This window comes from Mirounga leonina, unplaced genomic scaffold (assembly GCF_011800145.1).
Source record: "Mirounga leonina isolate KUSES-001 unplaced genomic scaffold, KU_Mleo_1.0 Mir_171, whole genome shotgun sequence".
Taxonomy (NCBI): Eukaryota; Metazoa; Chordata; class Mammalia; order Carnivora; family Phocidae; genus Mirounga; species Mirounga leonina.
Genome location: NW_023270436.1, coordinates 4,781,779 through 4,806,923, shown reverse-complemented (window position 1 = coordinate 4,806,923; position 25,145 = coordinate 4,781,779). Strand labels below are relative to the sequence as shown.

The window sequence follows — 25,145 nt, the reverse complement described above, 5'->3', positions numbered from 1 at the left end:
TATCCTTTGGCAGTTCTGGGCTCGCGTCCCCACATCACACTATCCCTGAGATGAAGGGAGGGCTCTTTTGGGAGCCTCTACACACGTCAGAATGTTTCTGTCTTCCTTAATGCCCTGTGTTGGGTTGTGTGACCATCGATGACCAAATAACTCAAGTTTTCCCCAAAGGGAGAAGAGACATAGATGCTGGGAAGGCAACGAAAAAATACCTAATAATAAGAACAAGACTCCTAAGGGTCTGGCACTTGGCCTATCCCTGTGCCTTTGACCTTCAGAAGAACTGATTTGAGATCTGTTCATTATTTTGGGGGAGAAGAATTAGTCTTTCCTTGAGTGATTGGTCTTGGGCTCAACGTTCTCTGTTTCAGTATTTCAGATTCTGCTGGAAAAGCTACCTGCCCTCCTCATTGACCTGTTTTCAGTAAAGACCGTATGAGCTCAAAATGGAGCACACTCTGACATTCCGTTGTCATAGCAACCTGAGTGGTAAACATCAGCTTGATGCTGTTTGAAGGGGGTGGCAGGAGTTAGGGATTGGGAGGTTGGAGGAAAGCCAGAGATTTAGGGCCCTAGGCTTTGCCCCAGATTCTGCAGGGGACGCTCCGTGGAAGGTCCAGGAAGGACACCACTTCTGTCTCCACCAGGGATATCAGAAGGGAATGAGCTGGAGTGAGCGGGAGGGGTTTGGGTCCAGACCCTCTAACTCCTCTTTGGACCCTCTCTTTACAGCCTCAGTTCTGGGAAGAGCTGTCTGTTCCGTGTACTTCCCTTCCTCGTGTTCTGCTGGCCCTTGCCACCACCACTGTGTGAGCACCTCTCCGCTGAAACTGTCCCCCTCCCCCAGGTCCTCAGAGCTACTTCTCAGGGACAGCTCCCTCCTCCCAGAGCCTGCCCCGCATTGCATGGCCCTTCTGACTATGCTACCTCCCCCCTATTCCGGGATGCCCCTCTAAGCCTTCTTGCAGGCTCCTGGGCACCTGCCAGGCCCGTGCGCAGTGGGGCCCCTCCTCCTGGGTTCCTCTTCCCTGCAGGTCCCTCGCCCCTTCTTCCAATGACCAAGTCACCACCTCCCTCTGACGACACCCCCACTTCTGTGCTTAGAGCTCTGTCCTGAGCTTCAGCCTCTCCCTCACGTCTTCAGGGGCATGGGGGCTCCCACCCCACGTGTCTCGAAATCACTACCCCAAGCAGAGCTCTCAGCTTCCCTGAGCCTTCTCCCCGCTCAGTGACTGGCCCGGCCTCACCCCTGCCCAAAGCCAGCGACACCCTTACTCCCTCCTCTCTCGTGTCCACTCCATCTCTGGCATCTTCTCTCCATCCTGAAAGCCTTTCTGCAGAATAGATGGTGGTGAGATTGGGGATATCAGAGCTGCTGAAACAGAAATATCTGACCATGGGATGGCAGCAACCACGAGCTTTGTTTGGGCAGCACTCGGACAGGTTGCATGTTCGGGGAGTCCCCTACTGGAGGAGACTCTTTCAGAAACAGAGGCCCCCCTGCCCAGGTGGAAAGAGAGGATGAGCGCTCCCTGGGGAGGAGGGAACTGGGCAGGGGGCTCGTGTTTGAGTGCCGTCCCTCAGCACCTGGTGGGAGCTGCCAGGTCAGGGGGCTCCACAGGGCAGCAGCGGCTGGGGGGGTCTCTTGTAGTCCAGCGATTTTCTTATTCATGGGGAGCAGATGTTGGTGCAGTTTCACGGGGGATGCAAAGCAGGCAGGCTCTAAGTGGCTAAAAATATGCCAATTTGGGCTATATTTAAAGCAATTGGATATGTAAAAAATTGAGTTTGGCACCAGCGATCTTTGAAGTAATGGTCCTAGCCTCCTCTGAAGAAGTAAAGAATTTGGGGGGCCAAGATTCGGGGGCCATCTTTGGCTCATTTATATAACAAAGATCACCACCCTCTATAACCAGGACCTTTGAATCCATTTCTGTCCTGGTCATTCCTGCTTCTAGTCCATCCTTCATCATTCCAGGGTGAGGGTTTGCCGAATTGCATCGAATGGTGCCATGTTCCCATGATGTAAGCCACTTCAGTGGCTTCCCTTTGCCCCTGGGATCAAGTGGCCTCCAGCCGGCCCTGCATGGCCTGGACCCTTCTTCCTCTCCAGCCCGGTCTGGAGCTCTTTCTCCCTTTCCCCCAAGACCTGCTGCAGCCTCACTGCCCCCTGTGGTCCTCGGCAGGCCTCCATGTTCCGCCATCTCTGCCCTTTGCCCCTGCTGTTTTTCTCTGCCCAGAACCCTCTTTCCCACCTCTTGGCCTGGTTAATTTTGTTTGTCCTTTGGGCTCTGTGTTAGATTCCTGGGGCTGCTGCAACAGATGACCATAAACGGAGGGGCTTAAAATAACACTAACGTATTGTCCCACAGTTCTGGAGGCCAGAATTCCAAATATGGTGCCGGCAGGGTTCATTCCTGTTGGAGACACTGAGGTGGAGCCTATCCCATGCCTCTGTCCCAGCTCCTGGGGGCCCCTGTCATTCCTTGGCTTGTGGACATAATCAGTCCGATCTCTGCCTCCATGTTCACGTGGCCGTCTTCTCTGTATCTGTGATAATCCCTCTCCTTTCTCTTAAAAATACACCAATTATTGGATTTAATCCAACATGACCTAATTTCATCTGCAAAGACCCTGTTTCCAACTAAGGTCACATTCTGAGGTTGCAGGTGGACGGGAGTTTTGGCAGACACTATCCAACCTTGTCTGTAGGTCCTACCGTTCTCGGTTCCATCAAGTGGCATGATGTACCCCTCCTCGGTGCCCCCACTGTCACACCCTTGCTTTTCTTTATGGAATGGCTCATTTAGGTTCATGCCCCGCTGAGGCTGAGCTCTGCCAGGGCGAGGCTGCATTGGTCCGTTGTGCACCTGAGCCCTCAGCGAGCGCCTGATGGGTGAATGGCGGCATGCCCTTGTGTTATGTGCCCCCCAGAATTTGTAAATTGAAGCCCTGACCTCCAGTGTGATGCTATGAGGAGGTGGGAGCCTTTGGGGGGTCATTAGGGTCAAATGAGGTCATGATGGTAGGACCCCCACGACGGGATCGGTGCCCTTACAAGGTGTGGAGGAGACACCAGAGCTTCCTTTGTCTGCCATGTGCGGACATGGGGAGAAGCTGGCCAACTCCAAGCAAGGAAGCGGGCTCTCACTGGGTGCCGAATTGGCCAGCACCTTGATCTTGGACTCCTTGGCCTGCAGGAGTGTGAGGAGGTAACAGTCTGTGGTTCAAACCACCCTGTCTGGCATTTGGTGTAGCAGCCAGAGTGGACTAAGGCAGATGGGCATGCCTCACCCAGCCCAGCGGAGACCCACAAAACCCGAGGAGGGAGAGCGTATTCCTGCCTCCTCGTCTCACGTGTTCCTCGTGGGGCCGAGGTACTCACCGTGGTGGCCAGCCGGCCCAGAGGTGGCCTGATATTCCAGCCACGGTCGCCTGCTCTGGTGGCCTGTGAGAGGGCGTAGCAGGGGAGTTTGGCCTGAGAGAGCGAGGATTTCCTCCTGGAGCGAATGCATATGAATAAGGGAAGGAAAGGCCCTTTCGTAAAGCAGCCAGATTTCCGGGGAAGGATGCCACTGAGCCATTTCCCCTGCTCTGTGGGATTCCTCAGGGGAAAGGCGCAGGGTGCGGGCAAGGTCGTGCGGGTCCTCTCCGCGGGGTGCACGTTCACCTCCTCCCAGGGCTCGGTGGCGGAGGGCCTCCTGGAGGAGGGGACACGCTTCTCCCCGAAGCCGTCTGTGCTGGGCTTTCTGTGACTCGCCACCCGGAGTCCCGGGACGTGGAGTCATCGTGCTTGTTAAGGGCGCTCTGTCGGAAAGCAGCGGTGTGCCTTGGCGCGCATCCCCAGATCGCCCCAGGTCCGGGTTTCGGCTCCGGAACCGGGCAGCCGACCACCTGCTGACGCACAGCCGCGGCACCCTCGGCCACTAGGTGGCGGTGTCGCCGCACACGCGGCCCCGGTCTCCCCGGGCAGGGCGGAGGGGTCGGGGTCGGGGTCGGGGGCAGCCGGGCGGCGCCCCTGCACCTGCCTCCGCCTCGTGGAGCGCTGTCCTCTGTGCCCCTCCCTTCCCAGGCTGACTGCCCGGCGCTGAATTAAGCCCGAGAAAAGAGGAGCTGAGAGTTTTTCGTTTTTGTGTCGTCCCCCCCGGGACCCCCGCCCGGAGCTCCTGTTGAGAAGCGAGTTTACCTTGGACAGAAGCTCCTTGCATAGCCCCCCGGGCCAGTGTGGGGAGGAAGCTTCCGTTCCTTTCTGTGGGTTTCACCCTGCAGACTTTTGGGCTGTATATATGTGTATATGTATATATATATATATATTTTTAAGATTTTATTTATTTGCGAGAGAGACAATGAGACAGAGAGCATGAGAGGGGAGAGGGTCAGAGGGAGAAGCAGACCCCCTGCCGAGCAGGGAGCCCGATGCGGGACTCGATCCCGGGACTCCAGGATCATGACCTGAGCCGAAGGCAGTCGCTTAACCAACTGAGCCACCCAGGCACCCCTGTAACATCTTCTTTTTTTTTTTTAAAGATTTTATTTATTTATTTGAGACAGAGAGAATGAGAGACAGAGAGCACGAGAGGGAAGAGGGCAGAGGGAGAAGCAGACCCCCTGCCGAGCAGGGAGCCCGATGCAGGACTCGATCCCGGGACTCCAGGATCATGACCTGAGCCGAAGGCAGTCGCTTAACCGACTGAGCCACCCAGGCGCCCCTTTTGGGCTATATCATCAGTCAAAAGCTATAATGGAGCCCTTACTTGCTTTGGGAAACAGGTGACGGAGTCTGGACCTTTGCAGCCCGGCAGCCGAACAGAGGGAAACCAGCAGAAGCATTGTGGGTCCCAGGAGCCTACAGAGAGAACAGCCGGTAGAGCCTGGGCCCCACCCTTTACGTGCTGTTGGACCGTAGGCAGGTTTCTTGACATCTCTGTGCCTTCCTTTTTTAACCTATAAAATGGAAACAGCACTCAAATTGCTTAATTATATTAAAAATAAAACAATGTGAGAATAATACCCTATCTCACACACTCACGTGAAGAATAAACACGTAAGGAGCTAATACACGTGAAGCAGGTTAACAGCGCCTGGGCCACTGTGGACACAGGAGACTTCCCTGTTACTGCTGTTCTTACTCTTGCTACCAATATTCACTGGATGCTACTAAAGGGAAACTTGGGATAATTTCCCAACCAGTCTCGATCTATTCTTTCTCTGAGGTTTGGCAACACATATAACCTGTATCAGGCACCTTAACAATACACATTTTACTTTTATTGTTACCAATGTTTTAAAGATTTTTTTTTTTTAATTTATTTGACAGAGAGAGATACAGCGAGAGAGGGAACACAAGCAGCGGGAGTGGGAGAGGGAGAAGCAGGCTTCCCGCAGAGCAGGGAGCCCGATGCAGGGCTTGATCCCAGGACCCTGGGACCGTGACCCGAGCGGAAGGCAGGCGCTTAAGGACTGAGCCACCCAGGTGCCCTGTTACCAATGTTTTAAATGTAGATTTGTCTTCCCTTCTCAATTAAAATACTAAGTTCCTCAAAGGCAGGCCTGGCTCTCTGCTTGTCTTTTCATCACTGCTCTGCATTCCCTTCATCCCCAGGCTCCTTTACTTGCTTGATTGTTGCGAGAAATTAATGCAGACCGGAAATGGGCTTAAGTTGTTGTTGTTGTTGTTGTTTTTATAGTAAGTGAAATGGGGTTTTCAAGCAACCAGATAGTCAATGGGATTGTGGGAGAGATGTTTAAGGACCCCGAGATCATGGTGTTTAAACTCTTAACCCTTAAAAAATTATTTAAAATTAAAAAAATTTTTTTAGAGGGGCGCCTGGGTGGCTCAGTCATTAAGCGTCTGCCTTGGGCTCAGGTCATGATCGTGACCCATGAGCCCTGCATCGGGCTCTCTGCTCAGCAGAAAGCCTGCTTCTCCCTCTCCCACTCCCCCTGCTTGTGTTCCCTCTCTCGCTGTGTCTCTCTCTGTCAAATAAATAAATAAAATCTTTGAAAAAATAAAATTTTTTTTTTAGAGAGAGAGAGTGTGTGCATGAGCTGGGGGGAGGGACAGAGGGAGAGAGAGAATCCTAATCAGGCTCCACACTCAGCATGGAGCCCTTTGTGGGGCTCAAGCTCATGACCCTGAGATCATCACCTGAGCTGAAATCCAGAGTCGGACGCTCAACTGACTGAGTCACCCAGGTGCCCCTCCCCCTTAAAAAACAATCTTAAAGATTCATTAAAGCAGATTTTCTAGGGATCAGCCACAAAGACAAGGTGTGTGTTTCCTTTCCTTTAGTTACTCTGCATGTTTGAAAAGAGTAGACTGTATTGAAAAAATGAAGAAAGAGAAGGAAAGGTATTCCATGAATGATTTTGGACTGACCCGGGCTAGCCTGGGTTAGCGGTGTTTCACTGCACTTGTCCAATGCTTTTTCTGCATCTCTTGAGGTGGTCACAGGATTTTTATCTTTCATTCTGTTAATGTGGTGTCCCGTTCATTTTTTGATTGCACAATACCAGGTGTAAATGCAAACAGAAGAGCAATTAACCCAAATGCAGAATCCGCAAATGACACCAGTCGTATTTCGTATTTCGTAGCTCAGAAGTGCATATGCATTTTGTTCTTCCCACAACCATGGAAATGCGGTGCAGAACCACCTCAGCTGTGTCTACTGTGCTTGATTGGCACGCACTCTGTAGCACTCTGCTGTCGTCCCTGCTTATGCGTCTCAGTTGCAGGACGCTCATCAGTGCTTGCTTTGGGTCTCGCTGACCTCCCCCGTGTCATGGGTCCACTGGAAATCTGGGCTCCTGGGGCATCCAGAATGCAGGGTGCAAACAGAGCAGCAAGGCCCAGCAGACGAGCATAGTGTGAGCAACTGGTGAGTCTGCTTCCTTGTCCCATTATTCTTCACGCACAAAGCACAAGTTCAAAGACAAGCTCTTAAGAATTTCAGAGGTGTGGAGTGTGACAGCAGAACATTAAGCCCACAACCATGGGCCCTTCTGAGCTTGGGGCAAGGTGTCTAGTTGTCTTACCACTGCCTGCTGAGATCACTTTGGAGACTCAATATTCTAAAGTAAACATATCAGCCCTGCAGTGGATGTTGGTTTTTTGCATGCGGGTCCTGGGTTCAAGTGATCCAACTTGTGTTTCAAGCGGAGTGTGTCAGACTCCAAAGGTTAAACTCATTTGTTCCACGTAATTGCTAAGATGTCTGGTTTGTGACTGCAGTGTATTCCTGATTTCTTTTTTTTCAACACCCTTGTTGTTGAGAGTAGTACTAGCAGTAAAGAAATTAGCCTTGATCTGGTGGAAATTGTTCCATTTGGGTAACTGAGTGGATTTTTGTGTTGCTTCCTACAAAGAACATCTTGTCGTCTTGTCAAATGGTACCCTGATGATGCTTTGGGGGACCCCCCTCCACCAGCACGTCATACTTCAGCTGGAGCTCATCTACCTCCAGGCTCCTGGGGAGAGACACGGGACTTTGGCTGAGCCAATCAGAACAGGCCATTCCTCTGGCCGCAGTGATTGGCTCAGGGATGGGCTGTGACCCGTCAGAGACAAGGAGATGCCCTGCCGGCTTCTTCCTTGCGATGTGGTCTTGTTGGACGTGAAGGAAGGAAATTGTGAGGCTGGGTGATGCTAATGGTTCTGTGACGTGCGTATTGATAATGAAACCAGCTCCATGGAAGAGAGCAGAGTGACGGATAAAAATGCATCTTAAAAAACAACTTTTAAAATATATTTTCAGTAAAATTTGCTCTTTCTGGCATATAGTTCTATGAGTTTTTGACTCATGCAAAGTTTTGTGTAAGCACCTCCCCAGCCGGGATCCAGGACAGTTCCATCACCCCAACCTTAAATTTTTTTTTTTTTTTTTTTGTAGTCAGACCCTCTCCAGCCCATAATTCCTAGCAGTCTGTGACCTGTTCTCCATCCCTCTAGTTGAGATTTTTCTAGAACGTCATGTAAGTGGAATTATACAGTAGGTAGCTCTTTGCGGTTGCTTTCTTTCATTCAGGAGAATGTATTTGAAATTTATCCATGTGCATCCATCCTTTGCTCTCCTTTATTGCTGAGTTCTATTCCATTCAGTGGTATACCATTTGTTTACCCATTCTCCAGTTGAAGACATTTGTGAAAACCCTTATCGATGACATTGTTTAGATGCTGAATCCAGCCAGGCCTGACGCTAGCCTGCTCCTAGACTCCCCAGCTCTGACTGCCATTAAATTCCAATTTTGTTTAGACTTAGTATGGGTTCTGTGTGATCTGAAAGAATCACACTTTTTTTCTTTTCTTTTTTTTTTTTTGAGAGGGGGAGAGTATGTGCAAGCGAGAGCAGGGGGAGGGGCAGAGGGAGAGGGAGAGAGAATCTCAAGCAGACTCCACACTCAGTGTGGAGCCCAACAAGGGGCTCGATCCCACGACCCTGAGATCACGACCTGAGCCAAAATCAGGAGTCTGATGCTTAACCTACTGAGCCATCCAGGCGCCTCCAAGAATTATGTTTGATATCAACAATGACTGGAAGTCAGGTCTGAACAAGTGAGAAGTCCAAAGCAAATGGGCTCCACGTATGACATTCCTGTAAATGGGTTTATAGGAATAAGTTGCATGCTGGGTTTCCCTCATGGTGGCAGGGAGGGTGGCAGGAAGTGACACCCCCTTTGACACAGAGGGAAATTGAATCTCAGAGGGGTGAAGTGACTTGTCTGGGTACATCAGTTGAGCTGGTGGCAGGCCTGAGGGTCTAGCCCAGTTGTCCCTTTGCCTCTAGTGAGCCGCAGAGGCCCCCCCTGCAGACGGGGGCTGAGCTGTCAGCATCCCTTAGTGAATTTCCCTTTTTTATTTAAACAGTCTCCGAGGTGTCCAATTTAGAGTAAATATAAATGGAAATTCGAACAAGGTCATCAACATTTCCTACTGTTTAACAGCTGATGGTGCCTATAGGAGGTCAAAATTACTGTCACTAAGATCTTATATAATTGGTTTAATAATGCTCTTTCTGCATCTGGTGCCCACGGAAATCTCTCTTGTTGGCTTGAGGGCTCCTCACTCCGTATCTCTGAACATCTTTCTCCTCGCGCTAACAAAAGCCCAGTTTACACGAAGGAAGAGGTGTGCGATTTGTTTTAAGTTTTTGGTCAGGCGGGATCACAGCTGTCTGAACTGTTAGCTCAGGCGGTGTGGTCTCGGTGCGGTGTCACCAGCTCCTGTCACGCATGCACGTCACCGTGGCTTAGTGCGCTAGGTGGTTCCTTGCTCACATCCAGTGTGGGTGTTCACGCTTGGCAGGCTCTCCTCCAGGCAGAGATGCGGGCTCCTTCCAGGGCCCGGGCTCCTTCCAGCTCATGGCTCTGCCACGACCTGGGGCCTCAGACTCTTCTCCCTGCTGGAAGGTAAAAGATAAAAATTTTGGCTTCAGAGTAATATATAACACTTATATTTCATTGGCCAGCCCTAGTGCCAAGGCCCCTGGATGCAGGAGAGCCTGGGCAAGTTCCTGGCTGGGCGGCCATATGCAATACTATGGACAAGACGGCTTTTTTTTTCTTGGCAGGTAGCCATCTCTCCCACAGACGCGATGCCTCATTGTCTAGACTAAAGCTGCTCTCCCCTCGCTCCCCTGCTCCAATTTCCAACACTGTTCAATGCTGCCCTCCCCTGCTTGGCTAGTTTCGGGTTCGAACAGACAAAGCCTGCTCATCATCATAGCCCTGAGTGCATATGGGGAAAATAAAATGATATGGCATAACTTCCATCCCTCTGTGTCTTTGATCTCCTTCCCCAAAGCCAGCCGTGGCCAGCCATTTCTGCCTTCAGTTCTGCTGCTGATTGTTTGAATAACTCTACCTACTACTCTACTTTCACCCCTTGTGTTAACATGTTTAGACAGTAATGCTCTCTGTATAAGAGAGGAGGACCAAGCTAATGTACACACCTTCCTATTCTGTTTTCTTAGCAGTTAACATTGTATTTGGCTGCAGGTGACAGAAATCTCTGGCCACAGGGGCTTAAGCAAGTAGCAGCTTATTTTATTTTGTTTATTTTATCTCATGTTGTGGCTAGCTCCTTCTGACTTCCCACATTAACTTTCTCTGTGTGTAACTTTGGTCCCCGTGGTTGCATGGTGGCTGTCCCACCTGCGTCCCCTTTCAAGATGAGAGCGCCAGCACCCACTACACTTGGATGTCTGACATTTTTCTTGGGCGTTAATGCCATCTCCTCAGAGAAGGGTTGAGTTTTGACTGGAGATAAGTATTCTGCCTTTACTCAGGGAGGGGACAGTGGGTGGAGTCTGCCTGGAGTGGGTGTCCCATCTACAGAATTTAGTTACTCCCCTGGTTTTCAGCCCCTCTCCCCCCGTCCTTGCTGTGTGTGCCAACGTTGAGTCTAGGTCCCTGTGGGCATAGTAGCCCGGAGCCCCTCTGTGGCACTCACAGAATGTTCTAGCCCAAGGATTCCTCTGCCATCTTGCCCATCAATACACTCTCATCCACTTGTTGTCTTCCAGAGACTTGTTGAAATATTTTATCTTCAGATGGCCTTCCTTCATTTCTCTAGATAATAGGTTTATTCCTTCTTTGCACTTTTATGTTTTTACTTCTGCGGGGTTTCTGTGGAGATGTGGGGAAATGTGTTCAGTCTACCACTTAAAATCAAATTCCATATCTTTCTTTCTAAAGGAAAAATACCAATATTTGCCTTAGCTTGAATAAGCACATGTTCGTTCTATGAGAGTTGAAAACACATAGAAAAATATATCAGAAATTTGAAAGGCATTCATAACTCCCATATGCAGAGCCTCGCCTCTAGGTAAGAGTCCGCTTGAGTTCTGGCATGGGAGTTGACAAAAAGATGTTACAGTTAGCGTGGAAGGCAAAAAATAGGCAAGCCTAGCTAGTAGAAATTTGATTTAAATAGTAACCCTGGTGTGAGCTTGCTAGGGCTGCCATAACAAAGTACCACAGACCGAGGGGCTTAAACAACAGGAATTTATTTCCTTACAACTCTGGAGGCCAGATGCCCAAGATCATGGCGTCAGCAGGTTGATTTCTTCTGGGGCTTCTCTGCTCGCTTTGTAGACAGCTCCTGCGTCCTCATGTGTATGCACACGGGCGCGCAACTCCTTATGAAGACACCACTCATGCTGGATTAGGCCCCGCCCTTGTGACCTCATTTTAACTTATTACTTCTTTAACGACTTCATCACCAAGTTTTCCGATAACTCCCCTCCCCCACTAAACTGTGAAGTCAAATAAAATCAGTGCCCTGGCTGATTCAGTGCATATAGTTTGTGCTACTCCCACCAGATTCTGCTTTCACATTATCCACCTAGAGACTTCAGGTGGATTCATGATTTAAATGTAGTACCTGAAATCCACAAAAAGGGGACATCTATAATCTCACTACCAAAAAAAGAAAAAAGAGAAAAAATCAAGGTAATTCACATACCCATCACCCTCTGAGATGAATTAGCTTGATTGTGGTGATTATTTCACAAAGTATATATGTGTATCAAATCATCAAAGTGTACATCTTAAATATACACAATTTTTGTCAAAGATTCCTCAATAAAAAAGAATTAAATGTAAAAATGTGGACACACACATGGCATCTACATACACCCACTCACAGAAAACTAGGTGAAAGTATCCGTGACCGTGTATTTGATCTTGGGACATGGCGAGGGCTTTCTCGGCATGAAGGCAGTGGTGAATGTCATGAATCAAAAGATTGATACTCTCCCTTATGTTTTAAATATTGTGCATTGGCCTTTGATTGTCTCTGTAGAACATTTGTACCTCAGATTTTGCCTGAGGATATGATAATCTCCAATGTCCTGTCCCCTACCTCTTTCTAAGCCCTTGGCTGGTTTGGGAAGGGAGCCTGTTCAAGGAGGGGGATGTGAAGGGTAGGATTTTTTTTTGTAAGGTGCTGTGTTACCCCCCAGGGGCCCTTCAGGAGCGCCCCACAGAGGAATCTCTCTCAGAGCCAGGAAAAGCTTTGCTTCTTGCTTTCATGTTATGGACAGCGTCCAACTAGTGACCTCATCCTGTGCTTTGAGAGCTGGGCAGTTCGGAGGCACATTGGCAGTTCTTCTGAGTCATGGCTCGAGCTCTTACAGGGTAGATGTTGCTTGCTGAGCTTTCCTGTGGCAGCAGAACGTGGTGGCTGGGACTGTGAGCTCTGCTCAGAGCTGGCCTGCTTGCACGGAATCCCGCCTCTGCTGCTTACAAGCTGTGTGATCTCAGGCAGGTCACATAAACCCCCGTGCTTCCGTTTCTCCATCTATGAGTGGGGAAAATAATCAAATCCTCCTAACCAAAAGATTGGAAAGATGAGGAGTCAGTCCCTGTATGATGCTGCATCGTAAGGATTATGTAAATGGTGATGTCCACGACGATTGCGTTGGCCCTGATTTCTCTGTATTTTATCTTTTCCTATCACTGTAATTTATAGTCCTATCTAATGCTTAATGAACTTGTTGGCATATGACCCAAGACTTGCCACCAAGGCAATGAATGACTTAGTTTTTGAGTAGACACAAGGCACCTACTGCCTACTCCGTGGTGTCAGTGCTGTTCAGGGGAGTCATCTAGGGAACACAGAAACAATCGGGCCCCGCCTGAGACCATCTAAATCAAACTGGTGGGCAGGCCCAGGGATGACTGATGTGTTTCCTACCCTGTGTAGGAAAGAGTTGAGAATTATCAGCTGTTAGTCAGGGCCACACTTTGACAGATCAGTGAGGAATGTGTCTTGCTGGTGTTTTTTAAAGACTTGGCTGCCTGGCCCACTGGAAGGAGAGCCTCCTACACTTGGCTGTCCGGGCCTGACTTGTCTTGCGTGAATTAGAAAAAGACATTCAGCTGCAGAAATGTCACAAGCCGTTGCTGTTCGGTGGGTGACCGGTAGCCACAAGATTGATAACTAGCTACCAGGTTGGGCTGGCGATGTTAGTGAACTCCACCAGGACCTGTGCCCTGTGGATTGCTTCATTCTGGGAGGTTCCGAGCCTGCCAAAGCTGCAGAGCATTCCTCCAGCACACCTTGTGCTCTCGGTGAACCTGAGCTTGATTCTCTTTCTGGCTCATAAGGAGCACAGTGATGAGCCCTGTTCATCTGGGCCTCCTAAGACTCCCTCATGTCATGCTTTCAGGACCCACCTCCTCCGGACGGGTGGTGAGGAGCCCTCTAGGATATCAGCAGACTGGTCTACCTGCCAGTGGGAAAAACAATGGTGCCACTGTATGACGTTTGGGGATCAGAGGGACGGGTGATAGCTTCTCAGGCCATGGATATATTTCTCAGCACAGAGTCCCATGGCTTTATAAAATACTCCTAAATTCAGATATCATATTTTGTTGCAACCTGGTTTGAGGATGAAATGAGGTCCTGGCAGCTGATGTTTATGGCTTTCCATATAAGCTCTCAAACAAAATTTGTACTGCATTTTGCTTGAGTTATGGTGGGGCAGGATTGTAAACCTCACACTGTGAGGTTTCAGATAAAATGCAGGCGTTGACCACAATAAACAAGAGAGGAGGCACAGCTTTAAATTTCTTGCAAATCAATTTTTGAGAGGTATAAAATATTGACAGAAATGATAAGAAAAATAAACCAATCCACAATGAAAACAGAGCATATTAAACTTGGCATATATTTTAATTTCCTCTTTTCCACATTTATAAATAAGTCAGAATTTAAACCTTGCCTTGGGCTTCCCCTACATTTTATGAGAAGGTGAAATTTGGACCCACCTCTTACTTCCCAAGTCTGGTCGGCTGGGCGTCCACTTTGCTCCGCTGAAGGGTGCTGTCATTGCTGCTCAATGCAGATGTTCCCTTGTTGCCATTTATTTCATGGTCAGATTCACCTAGAATTTAAACTCCTGGTTTGGAGAGGGGAAATAAACCAACAAAAAGCTAATTTAAATTTCCTATGGAAGGGCACTTCTGCATCGCTTGACATTGTCAAAATACAGATTGCCCCTTGGTGGTGGCAGTAGATGAGGCTAATTCTTCAAAGTAATTTCTACACCCCCCCACCCCGTGTTCCACCCAAATCCTAGGCAATCCATAGGATACATTCTGGAGGAAACACGTGTCTGTATGATGAAAGTCAATATATGGTGTGCATGTTTATGGGTGTATTTCTTATGTGTTCTATATAACATTATGTGCATATATATATATATTTTAAACACAATTGGGATAATTTAAATAGAGTTTTGATGTCTGCTCTTTCACTTAACATGTCATAAGTGTTTTCTCATGACGCTTCATATTTGTTAAAGTCGTGGTGCTGATAACCACTCAATGTCATACACACACAGTATGGCTTTCATCATTTACTTAGTCATTTCCCTCGTGATGGGTTTATAGGTTGCTTCCGGCATGTTGCCGTGATAAATCATGCTTGTGACGAACCTACTTGCAGGTGGGGAATTGCTGGGATGGGCCTTTTTTAAGGGTGTTAATGCTCGGTTCCCTAATTGCTTCATGTATGTTAGATGTGCCAGCTCCTTGGGGCAGAAATCACATCTGTCTTGTCTCTGTGATAGCCCCACATGCCACAGTGCTGGATAGAAGATGGATGAGTAGTAGAGATAGATAGATAATCAGAGGAGTGGATGGGTAATAACCCTGCTTCTCCAGTAATTAATCTGACAAAGACTGGCCATATTGATGACACTTGAAAAGATCCATCCTCCCTCCTTCCCTCCTTGAGATATCATGACATATAAAAAGTATATATATTTAAGGTGTACAGTTTGAGGTTTTGATAGAAGTACTCATGTATACATAATCACAACCAAGCTAATTAACATATTCATTACCTCTACATAGCTACCGTGTGTGTGTGTGTGTGTGTGTGTGTGTGTTCAGATTTAATTTAAAATCTATCCTTTTAGGGGCGCCTGGGTGGCTCAGTCATTAAGTGTCTGCCTTTGGCTCAGGTCATGATCCCAGGGTCCTGGGATCGAGCCCCACATCGGGCTCCCTTCTCAGCCGGGAAGCCTGCTTCTCCCTCTCCCACTCCCCCTGCTTGTGTTCCCTCTCTTGCTGTCTCTTTCTCTGTCAAATAAATAAATAAGAAAAAATCTTAAAAAAAAAAACTATCCTCTTAGCAAATTACAGCATACAGTACAGGATTGTTAACTATGTCACATGCTCTGCATTAGATCTCCAGAGATTATTTATCTTGCAAGATTAAAACTTTGTACCCTTGGACCAACACTTCCCCACTTCCCCTCCCCAAATCCAGCCCCTGGCAATCACCATCCTACTCTCTGCTTCTGTGAATCTGACTATTTTAGGTTCCACATGCTAGTGAGATCATGCAGTATTTTGTGGAGAACTTGCTTTCTGAACACCTTCTTGCAAAAAGGATGCATCAGCCCCTACATGGTTGTATCTTTTCCCCAATCCCTAATTACAATTTTGTCATCCTCTTGGCAAGGAAAGCTCACCAAGGAGAGCCTTGAAAAGGGGCCCCAAAATTAAATCAATGGAAAGGTATATTTTGCAGAATTTGTAATGGCTGCAGAAAAAAAGTTACCAGGAGTTAGAGTCTGTGGAGTGGTATTTATTTGCCTTTTATCCTCTAGCAATGCTACATTTCAAAGACTGCTGCCTGGTTGCATTTCTTCTTGCACTGGCTCTAGGGTTGGAGATTTATTATTTCTGGGCAGGGAAGAAGCCCTGTCTGTTCTTGGCCTGATTTGCCAACCCTGGTTCCTGGTGGACTCTCTTTAGTTTGAAAAAGCTTGTTGGGTCTGTGTTTTCCCACTTGAAAGAAACAATCACACATAGCTATATATGTATACAAACACACATATACATGTTTATGTATATATTTTAATTAACAAAATAATACATAGTTGTAACAAATTTAAAGAAAGTAGAAACCTAGATGTCAAAAAGTGAAAACCTTGTTCTTTGGTTCTATAGACACACAAACATAATTATATGTACATTTATATATATATATACCACACATAAATATGGAACCTTAAAAAATCTAAGTAGGATCATATAGGATACATTTATAATTTTTTATACTTAGTGAGTGACATATTGTGGACATTTTTTCAAGTATGTCCATGTAGCTCTACCTCATTTTTCTTTTTTAAATTTTTTTTTAAAGATTTTATTTATTTATTTGAGACAGAGAGAATGAGAGACAGAGAGCATGAGAGGGAGGAGGGTCAGAGGGAGAAGCAGACTCCCTGCCGAGCAGGGAGCCCGATGCGGGACTCGATCCCGGGACTCCAGGATCATGACCTGAGCCGAAGGCAGTCGCTTAACCAACTGAGCCACCCAGGCACCCTATTACAGTTATTTTATAAGCATTTTATCCCCCCCTTGTACACAGCTTAAAAATTCCAAAGCTGTATTTAACATACATTTTATAACTTTTATTTTTTTTATTTTTATTTATTTTTTTAAAGATTTTATTTATTTATTTGAGAGAGAGAGAGTGAGAGAGCATGAGAGAGGAGAGGGCCAGAGGGAGAAGCAGACTCCCCGCCGAGCAGGGAGCCCGATGCGGGACTCGATCCCGGGACTCCAGGATCATGACCTGAGCCGAAGGCAGTCGCTTAACCGACTGAGCCACCCAGGCGCCCCTCTACCTCATTTTTCTTACGGTTGCCTATTACCCCACTGTAAAAATGTGTAGTTTATCTAGTCTCCTACTGATAAACCTTTAGAATGGTTTAAACTAATTAACAGTAAAATAGTAACAATAGCATGACTGATTGAGATTTATGTGTGTCAGCACTGTTCTGAGCACTTCATATTTGCTAACTCGTTACTCTTTACGATGACCCAATAAGGCGGGACTTACATTTACATCCTGCTCTGCGAGGGCATTCGAAGCACAGAGAGGGGAAAGCAACCTGCGAAATGGCTCAGTTAGGAAGCAGCAGAGCCGGGATTCTGGCTCCGGCACACGCACTCCTGAGTTTGTGTGCAATGCAAAATGATGCCGAGTGGACATCCCTGTAGATAAATCAACCTGTATGCATTCCCACTAGGATTTCAGAAGGCAAGCGTTCTACAAGTAGGAACGCTGAGCCATAGCTTCACCCTCATTTCAGTCAGAATCACTGAGCGGTCTGAATGTCCATGTAGATGCCACGTCTGGGAGGGATGGGAAGAAGCGCAACTATCAAACGATGAAGCCGTAGCAAGTCCTATACAATGGCACGCTGCTGGCTCGGGTGGGCTCTGCAGGTGCACAGCCTCCTCTCTGTGGGGCGACCTAACAAAGAGGGCCGTGATCCTCTGCACTTGTCTTTAGAGAGCTGGAGGAGGCGATGTTTTCTCTTGGGTGAGGTGGGGGATGGGACTGTGCAGCCACAGACTGTTGGGTCAGTGGTACATGAGCTCCTTCCCGCTCAACACTGGCTGGTTTGGAAGATTCCTGAAGAACCCTGTGCTGAGTCCAGGGGCGGCCCAGCGTGGCCGGGGGCGGATTGCTGGGCCGGTGGGTGCAGACTTCACTGTGTTGGTTTCCTGGCTTCTCAGGGCCTGGCCTTTATTCTTCCTTTGCCTTCCTTTCTCACACAGAGATGGAGAGCCGGGGGATCGTGGATAGCCTGCAGAGGTTTTCCTCCCTCCCTGCCTATCTACCCACAAGCTTCCACATCGCCGATGCGGAGCAGGCCTTCTTCCTTAAGGAAGCCAACCAGGACGTCACGAGGAACTCCAGTCTGCAGGCGCGGGTGGAGTCTTTCTTTGTCTACCGGGCCAGGACCCCCCCGGCCATCAATGCCAGCTATGGCCCATTTTCAGCAGAGAAGACAATCCCGCGGGAGCTCTTGTTGACTTCCCCGGCCTTTGGAAACATGGAGAAGTTTCCCTTCAACTGGAAGCTGAAATCCCACATCCTCGACAGCTCCATCTACTCCAACAGACCCAAAGTGCAGACCTTATTTTACATCACTGGGATGGACTGGAACGACAGCGACCCAGAGGAAGATCTACCATGCGTCAAGATGTTCGCCTTCCCCGAGGCCAGGGAAGTGGCGGCCAGCTGTCGGCTGCAAGGGGACCCGGGGCTGTGTGTGGCCGAGCTGGAGCTGCTGCCTGAGTGGTTCAGCTCTGGGCTGGACCTGGAGCCCGAGGAGGAAATCCCGGCTCTGCTGGGGGGCACTGCGATGGAGCTCTTCTTCACACTGTACCCGGCTGACCAGGCTGGCCAATGTCCACTGGAGGAGGATGGCAAGTGGGAGAACAACATCCACTCTGGCCAGGACAGCCCCCAGCAGGTGCCTCCAGCCCGGGAGAGGATCGGGAGTGTGGTGGTCTACCCAACTCAAGACGATCTGAAGTGGTCCCTGGTGAGCCTGGACGAGAACGTCGTCATCTCAGTACCCCTGAACCTCGTCCGGGAAGGGGACACGGCCACCTTTTTGGTCTCTCTGACCAGCAGCTCTGTGGCAGACCACTTCACTCTGAGGTAAGTGGCTTTGCTGGGTTGGACAGAATGGAAATCGACTTTTGGTCATTGATGAATTGTCAGTTAATAGTGGTGTTGCTCATCTGCTGAGTATCCCGTGTAGTGAGGAAACTGACAAACGCAGAATAGAGACCCATGCAAGACAGCAAAGCAAAGCAGGGTATTTGGGCGTGGGCCCTGGGCATCTACGTTCTCTAAAAGCTCCCCAAGTCATTCTGTTGTGAAGCCAGGACTGAAAACAAGTAGGCTGGCAGGTAAGCTCTCTGGTGACGCTCCGAATCTGTCACTGCTGGCCTGGACTTGCTGCCCTAAGTGGCAACTTGGTAAATGAATTCCGCTTTCCAACTACAGGGAAGAGCTTTCCAAGACAATGTGTCCGACCTCTCAGGTTTTCATCAAGTGAAGAATCAGTAAAGAATCCTTTGGTAAAGCAAATAAGCAGTCTCTGTATGATGAAGATGCAGTTTTAGGATTGGAAAAAGTGGGCTACTTCTCTGTGTTGGGGGGGCAAACCTGTCTTTAGCTTATTGTGCTCACAAAGCTTCGTGGATGGCAGTGGCCCTGCCCCTGCTGGCTGTGTGTCCCGGGGCAAATCGTCTAACCTCTCTGGGCTTCTGTTCCCTCGCTGGTGATGGGGATTATGATGGGCTGGACGTCTCGGGAGTGCTGTGAGGATCAGTCAGGTTAGGGAAGGTCTTGGAACAGCGTCCTCACCGAGTGTTAGCCGGTGGTGGTTTCCCCGGTGCTCAGATGCCGAGGTGGTGCCATGTCAATGAGGCCTGTTTTTCTGGTTGCAGGTGAGAAGTGGGATGCGTCGTAAGCCCAGTGTAGTCCCTTTGCTTCTGAGGGAGGCGACACAGATCACACCTGTTTGGAGGTGTGGATGCTGAGGCTCCGGCAGATCCCAGGCGGGTTTCCTAGGCTGCAGGAAGCCCAGTTCCTGTTGGAAGCCTCTTGAGTTAGTTTTGGTGATAACGGAGTCAGAACTTGGCTTGGACCCGCCCTGTGGTAGTCACTCCAGTGGTCGGGCTGCGGTGGTCTAAGCCCAGGTCTTGCTCTGCAGAGATTCCTTCCTGCAAAGCAGCATCAGATGCTTGCTCTACACCAAGAACGGCAAAGGTATGGATTCTGCACTTGTGCGGATGAGCGTACCTTCTGCCCGGACAGACACTGCTAGTCGATTGCGGCGCTTCGGCTGTCCCTCTGCATGGCAGACGTTGTTAGTGGACTCTGGTGCTTCAGCTCTCCCTCTGCCACGCCAGACATTGTTAATCAGTTTTAGCACTGAGTCCAGGACTCCTGGCAGCCCCTACATGTCCATGTGAGGTGGAGTGGTTGACACTTAACTTCTTTGCCATCCTTGGTGTAGCGAGAACATTGTTTGGTGAGAAGTTTGAGGAAAGGGAGAACAGATGGTCTGGTGGTCAGGGAAGCGTTGGAGCCTGGTTGGAAAAGGCATTTCAGGCCAGGGAAATGGCATAAATGGTACTAACTAACTTTCATTGAGGACCGAGAATCGTCCAGGCCACATTCTGAGTTGTTCACATGCATCAACTCACTGGGTTCTAACAATGAACAACCCAAGGAAGTGAGTACTGCTAATATCCCTATTTTTCAGAGCACGGAGAGGTTAAGTAGCTTGCCCAGGGTCACACAGCTAGGGAGTGGTGGGTGTGCACCCAGACGGTCGGGCTCTGGAAAGGCTCTAGGTGCCCTTCATTCCCTCGCAGCCCCCTTCCTGGCTGGAAGACAGGGGCGGGGGCAGCTGCCGCACCCAGGCTGTGTGCGCCCAACAGCCGTGCCAGAGCTGGGGGCTAGTTTAGGGAGGGGCAGGCTAGTGGGGCTGGAAGAGGACCCCACATGGAGACTGGGGAGGGCCCCGAGTGTCACCGTGGTGAGGGGCAGAAACCCCCAAGCTTCTTTCTCCCCCGCAGAAGCTGATGTGAGAGCTGAAACGGGCTCTCCCTCGGACTCCGCCTGGGGAGGTCAAGCACGAACTGTCAACCCCGGGGAAGAGCAGCCACGGGGCCTTTTGGTTTCAGCGCCGTCAGGGCGTCCTCCTCTGCAGAGCCCTCTGGGGCTTTCCCTCTCCCTTGGGCTCTGATGCTGCGGGGGCGGGAGATGGAGAGGGATGAAGAGGAGGCGGGTCAACCCAAGGAATGTCCCACACCCTTGTTTAAACTGCGCTTGTGGAGCCTTGGTGCTGCCCCGGAGAAAAAGCTCCTAGCCTAGAGTTTGCAAACTGTCGGCCACAGTGAGATCGAGGCCGCGTGCGCGCGTGGGTGCGCGGTGGCGCATTTGGCCTTCCCCGGTGTAAGAGCGCGGCCGAGCTCTGTCGGTGGGGGATTTCACTTAGTTTTCTCGGTGGTCTTGAGGCTCTGGCACCCCGGCCTCGGTTGGCTGCAGTGAGGCGTGCGTCGTGCCCTGCCTGGTTCCCCACCGCCCCCCGGCCTCCCCGGGGTCTCACACCTGCCCTCTTCTCCCCCTTGGGTCATCTCTCCGGCTCCTGCGGGCGCTTGCATTGGGAGTCTCCTCAAGTACTGTTGGAAAAAAGGGAGCTGCAATGCTAAAAGGGGCTGGATTCTAATCTCTGCAGGCGGATGTCACCACCTCATTCACTGTGTGTGTCGGGTGCGTCCGCGCGACCAGCAGGTGCATCCCAGCCGGTGAGACGAGAGCCGAAGAGCGCCTGGGACACTGGGTGCTCAGCAGGTGCGAACTGATGCGGTTATTCACTGTGGTTGATGCTATTACGGTGCTGTGATATATGAATTGATACTATTAATGCATACTTTACTTTTTTAAAAAGAATGTATTTGTCTGTTTTAGAGAGAGTGGGCAGCAGTAGGGGTGGGGAGGGGCAGAGGGAGAGAGAGAATCTTCAGTAGGCACCATGCTCAGCGCGGGGCTCAGGCTCACAACCCTGAGATCACGACCTGAGTGGAAATCAGGAGTCTGGTCCTTGAAGGGCCGAGTCACCCAGGAGCCCCTCACGCTTTACGTTTTTATGTGTCCGTGTGCCAGGCTCTGTGTTAACCCTTTATTTATATGCACTTTCTTACAGTATTATCACGGGCACCATACAAAGTATTATTCATGTCCATTCTGTGGATGCGGAAACAGACTTGGAAAGGTTAGGGGTTGCTTGCTGAAGTTGTGCAGCGGGGAGGCACTGGTTTTGGGGCCCGGGTCTGCATTCATGAATCAGGAGCTCTCATTTGAAACTACTCTCCTGGGCTGTTCTGTATGTCTAGGTGGGGACCAGTCTCTACCTATTGAACCTTTCTGGGTCAACATCTAGTTTCTTACCTTCATGCCTTCCTAGAAGGGACTGCTCCTTATTACGCTTTATTTCACGGCCACAGAAAAATGCACTGAAATTGTGGATCACCCGAACGAGAGCAAAGGCTATTTAGACAGAGCTTGCTACGCCCAGGGAGTCCGTCACCATCACTTGCGTTTGGCGGAGACTCAAGGGCAAGCAGGAGTTGGGGAGCTTATAGTGGAAAGCAGGGAAGGCTCAGGTCTGCTTGGGTCAGAGGTTGCTGGCATGGGGAGGCCAGAGGCAGGTTAACAAGAAGGGAGCATCTTACATGATGGCTTTTCCTGCTTGGCCCTGAGTTGGAAGCAGAGGCGATAAAAAGGGACGCTGGCAGTCCTGCACCAAGTTCAGACCTTTCTGGGCTGATGACCGCGAGGCCATGGTCTGGCTCTTTGTCCTGATTGCTGCAAGGTGGTGGGTCGGAGTTTTATTATTACATTTGGTCTGGTTGTTGTCCATTTGTATATACCATCTCTCAAAATAAAACACTGTTTTTAGGCCTAGGGAAATGTGTGATTTTCCAACATAACGGATTGTCTGTTTTAATGATGTCTCTTATGAATGAAATGTGACATATTTCATTCTGGCTCAGATGGAGCCCTGGATCAAAGTGTGAACATGCACAAGATTTGCTGAGATCGAATTTCAGAGCTGAAAACGTATGGAAGGGGAGATGTGTGTGTTTTCATGTGTCACGTTGCTATTTCAGACTGCATATTGTATTGGGGCCAATTTGAACAAAGTTGGGTTGATTATTCTCTAATGCCGGAATAGTTTCTCTTAAACATTAGTATCTAAGCCTGACCATGCATTGAAAAGCCTTTTGGCAAAGGGGTGGTAAAGTAGTTTGGAGGGGTTGAGGGCTGTTGGCAAGGCAATGCTGGGCTGGACTCAGGTAGATCTTTGTTATACTTCCAAGAAAGTTCAAAGTACTATGAAATTTTCCCTACTCCAAATATAATGTCCCTGAGGCTCAGAGAGATCCTGGAAAACTTTATGTCTGATTTATTAAAATAGCTCTCTCTCAGCTCACACAGAGAGCCTCTTGGGCTGACCTCCCATCCTGTTAAGCAGTGGAGCCCAGGGGTTAAGCTCATGGACTCTGGAGCCAGTCTGCCAGTGTTCGAATCCTGCTTCTGCCACATACCAACTGTGTGACCTTGGGAAAGTTACTTTATCTCTCTGTGCCATAGCTTCCCTGTGTACACACGGGGACAGTGGATGCTTTAAGTGACTATGAAGCGTCACCTTTGTGCTCAGACGATTCTTCCATTTCTTTCTTCCTTCCATTTCTTCCTCCCTCCCTCCCTCCCTCCCTCCCTCCCTCCCTCCCTCCCTTCCTTCCTTCCTTCCTTCCTTCCTTTTTAAAGAGGGATGGGGGCAGAGAGAGAGAGAGAGAGAGAATCTTAGGCAGGTTCCATGCCCAGCATGGAGCCCGATGTGGGGCTCGATCTCACAACCCTGAGATCATGACCTGAACCAAAAGAGTCGGACCCTTGACCAACTGAGCCACCCAGGTGCCCCATTCTATTTCATTTGGTAGCCAGCCCATCATTCTGGTTGTTCAGGTCAAACACCTAGTAACTGTGATTGGCTTTTCTCATTCTCTGATACCCTACATATGAATGACAGCAGATGCTGGGGCTCTTCCTTTCAAATATCCAGAATCAAACTTCCTCCATTGCTGTGACCCAGGTACAAGCCAGGGTTCTCTCTGGGCTGGACACCTACAAGAGCCTCACCACCTCCTCCCTTGCCCCCTGAAGTCTCTTTTTGAGCAAAAGCCTGAGTCTTTCCACTGGCCCGCAGGCCCTGCATGATCTGGCTCTGTCGTCTCCTCGAGCTCATCTGTTAGGACTCTCCCACTCACTCCATCAGCAACAGTCACCGGTGTTCTAAAGGACCCAACCCCCTCCCCATTTAAGACTGGACCCCCATCCCACTACCCCCTGCCCTGCTCTGATTTCTGAACGTACCACTTTTGTCAATGATGTGATATATCATTATTAACGGTTCACCTCTTCTTGCTAGAATGTGAGGCAGGGACTTTTGTCTCCTTTGATGTGTCCTAAGGACCTAGAACAGTGCCTGGCGCATAGTAAGTGCTCAGGAAACATTTGTTGGAGGAATGAATGAATCTGGAGGTACTGCAAGACGTTGTTCTTCAACAAAGGGTATAAATTGTCAGGACTGTATGAATTCATGATGTAAATACATAAGAGTTTCATAAGTATTGAAGGTTTGGATGCTTTGAGGCTCCAATTCTGGCAAGAGTGTCCTGTTGCGTATAATGTGAGAACTGACTCACTTCTAGTTCTACATGGGCTGTGTCGGTATGTCCTGGACTTCAGTAATTCACACACCACCTTTGTGATCTTGTCGTGTTCGCTACCACCACCTCCTCCCTTCATAAGTCAAGTCATATCTGGGTGCCTTCTTGCACTTTGTTTTGTTTTGTTTCTAAAGATTTTATTTATTTATTTGAGATAGAGCGAGAGAGCGTGAGCATGAGTTGGGGGGGCAAAGGGAGAGGGAGAAGCAGACTCCCCGCTGAGCAGGGAGCCCGATGTGGGACTCGATTCCAGGGCCCTGGGACCATGACTTGAGCCAAAGGCGACGCTTAACGACTGAGCCACCCAGGCCCCCCCTTCTTGCACTTTTTATTTACTATTTTTCTTTAAATCAAGTCACTTTGTAAAATATATACAAATACATTGAAGAAGGAAAGCTAACATTTGCCACCATAAATAGAAACCAGTGTAACTTTCTCGCGTGAAAGGGTCTGACAAAAATCAATTACAGTAACAACAACAGCAAGACAATACTAAGTTCTAAGTGCGTATCCTACATCTGCAGCCTAGTCTCTATTTCCAAGCGGGTTGAGCACGTGCTGCAGAGAGTGGGTTCACACTCCCTCAAGTTCAAATTCAAGTTCACATTCTCAATGGAGGGAGACAATAAACAAGCAAATGAGCAAAATCATACACAATTGAAACCTGTGCTAAGTGCTATGATGGAAACAATGCAGTACATTTAAATTTTATTTCATTTATTTTTAAAACCTTTTGTCTTGGAGTAATTTTAGACTTAGGGAAAAGTCACAAAAGCTGCAGTTTCCCCTAATGCTAACATCACACACAGTCACAGCAGGAATTTAAAAACCAGGAAATTAACATTGGTATAAATTATGAACCAACCTATAGGCATTATTAAAGACTTCCGGTTGTTCCCATAATGTCCGTTTTCTGCTCCAGGATCCAGTGAAGGGCCCCACATTGCATAGAGGGGTCATATCACCTTAGTCTGCTGAATTCTGCTCCCTGGTCTTTTTTTTTTTTTTTTTTTTTT

General features: G+C 49.0%; 1 protein-coding gene across 1 annotated transcript in view; it reads left to right on the top strand.

Annotated features, from left to right (window-relative positions):
* The window catches only part of LOC118018372 (transmembrane protein 132B), a 324,057-nt gene that overhangs the window by 98,580 nt on the left and 200,332 nt on the right, over positions 1-25,145 (top strand). Inside the window, exon 2 of the mRNA XM_035016819.1 lies at positions 17,584-18,475. Coding sequence (XP_034872710.1) covers positions 17,586-18,475 — 890 coding nt within the window. The 5' untranslated portion in view covers positions 17,584-17,585. The remainder of the gene's footprint in view (positions 1-17,583; positions 18,476-25,145) is intronic.